This window comes from Mus pahari, chromosome 13 (genome assembly GCF_900095145.1).
Source record: "Mus pahari chromosome 13, PAHARI_EIJ_v1.1, whole genome shotgun sequence".
Taxonomy (NCBI): Eukaryota; Metazoa; Chordata; class Mammalia; order Rodentia; family Muridae; genus Mus; species Mus pahari.
The window spans coordinates 79,460,553-79,462,492 of NC_034602.1; the positions used below are offsets into that span (position 1 = coordinate 79,460,553).

At 40.8% G+C, this 1,940-nt stretch overlaps 1 protein-coding gene across 1 annotated transcript in view; it reads left to right on the forward strand.

The window, feature by feature from the left end:
* Positions 1-517, forward strand: part of LOC110330339 (C-X-C motif chemokine 15-like) — an 11,011-nt gene extending 10,494 nt beyond the window's left edge. Inside the window, exon 4 of the mRNA XM_021210333.1 lies at positions 337-517. Within this exon, the coding sequence (XP_021065992.1) occupies positions 337-517 (181 nt within the window). The remainder of the gene's footprint in view (positions 1-336) is intronic.
* The last annotated feature ends 1,423 nt before the right edge of the window (positions 518-1,940 follow it).

Below are 1,940 nucleotides of genomic sequence, written 5' to 3' on the forward strand. Positions count from 1 at the left end.
CTTCTTCTTCTTCTTCTTCTTCTTCTTCTTCTTCTTCTTCTTCTTCTTCTTCTTCTTCTTCTTCTTCTTCTTCTTCTTCTTCTTCTTCTCCTGGATCTTTCATGTGTCCTTGTAAATCATTAGTATGAGAACTCTCCAATTTCTTTATGAAGGCACTTGGTGAGCAGAGAAGTGGCTAGACCATAGAGGTCTTGGGTTGGGGGTGATAGCAGGGCTTTCTGGGTAACCAGGTGTGCCAGAGAGGACCATGTACATGTTAAGCAGAGGTGCATAATGCTATATATGTATGTATATGTATATGTATGTATAATTATATGCGCTCTGTTTGTATTTTAGGTTCCTACCTGAGGACCTCACACAAAAGGAATATCCACAGCCAATGGAGTTTCTGTACAGTGTTAAGCAGAAAAAGCCTGTATATGTTTCTTTTGGGAGAATTGAGGACAAGAATCAACTCCTCTTTCCAAATCGGGAGACCTCTGTCCACTTTTCTTATGACAATAGTGATGGGAATTGAGGCGACAAAACTATTATTATGTAGAAAAATAAGCCCCAAGTCTCATTTAGTAGGTGGGGCATTTATCTGTCGCTCTCACTATCTTTTTAGACTCCACGTCTTCTGCTGTTGGCCACTGTCTTTTTCTTTACTTAACTTCCTGGGAAATGTTCACAGGTGACTGTTCCCTCTTCCCCCATATTTTGACATTACATATAATGGCATCGTATACTCTTTTATTGACTAACAAACTACTCACCGATTGCTTAACATTTTGTGCTTGAAAGCCTTATCCCACTCCACTATGGGCTGTTACAGAGTTGCATCTCAGTGTAGAGCAGGGCTCCTTGTCTTCGGTGCTCCAGAGTGAAATCTTTCTTTGAAAACTTTTCATTCATCAGAAAATCTGAAATAAAAATATGTGTTAATTGAGACTCAGTGGGATATGTATGTAATACCAGTGCTTGGGAAGTTAATGAAAGAAGATCATGAATTCAAGGCTAGCCTGGAATACATTGTCACAGACTAACTTGGGCTGTAGGGAGACTGTGCTTTACACACACACACACACACACACACACACACACACACACACACACACCAGTGGTGAATGGGTAGATAAGGTGATATTAATTGTATAGCATAAATATTTTAAAATTTAGCCGGGCAGTGGTGGCGCACGCCTTTAATCCCAGCACTTGGGAGGCAGAGGTAGGCGGATTTCTGAGTTCAAGGCCAGCCTGGTCTACAGAGTGAGTTCCAGGACAGCCAGGGCTATATAGAGGAACCCTGTCTCGAAAAACAAAAAACAAAACAAAACAAAAAAATTAAAATGTACTTTTCAGGTTTTTAGTTTGCGTTTGTGTGTGTGTGTCTGTTTGTGTGTGTGAATATGGGTATGCAAAACTTCAGATGTCAGTCCTCAGTTCCCAACTTGAGGCAAGGTCCTTTTGTTGTTGTTTTTCCCTGGGAATGCCAGGCTAGCTGGCCATGACATCTCAGGGAGCTTCCTGTCACCATAGGAGCACTGGAGCTATAGATATATTTGCTCTGGGCTTTGTGTCGATTCTGGGAACTCAAACATTGGTCTTCCTGCTTGAATGGCAAGCACGAGTCATCTTTGCAAACCAATCACTTTTTATTAATTTTTAAATTGAACAAACCTTCTAGATAACATTGGTCAAGATTATAGGCAAACCAAAATGTGGATGGGAACAATGGTAGGAAATCAAGACTTTCCACACTTAAGGACAATAACCAGAAAACCGCTGCAGACAAGTGAGGTGCAGAGAGACAGAGCTACCGCCACGCTCTGACCACTAAGCTTCTTCCTGACAGAAATTCGGCATATATAACACCAATAAATATTAAAGAACAAAACATCCACTTTCTGCTTGTCATTTCTGATGAAAGAGTGTGTTACAAGATGAATGATATTACCTTG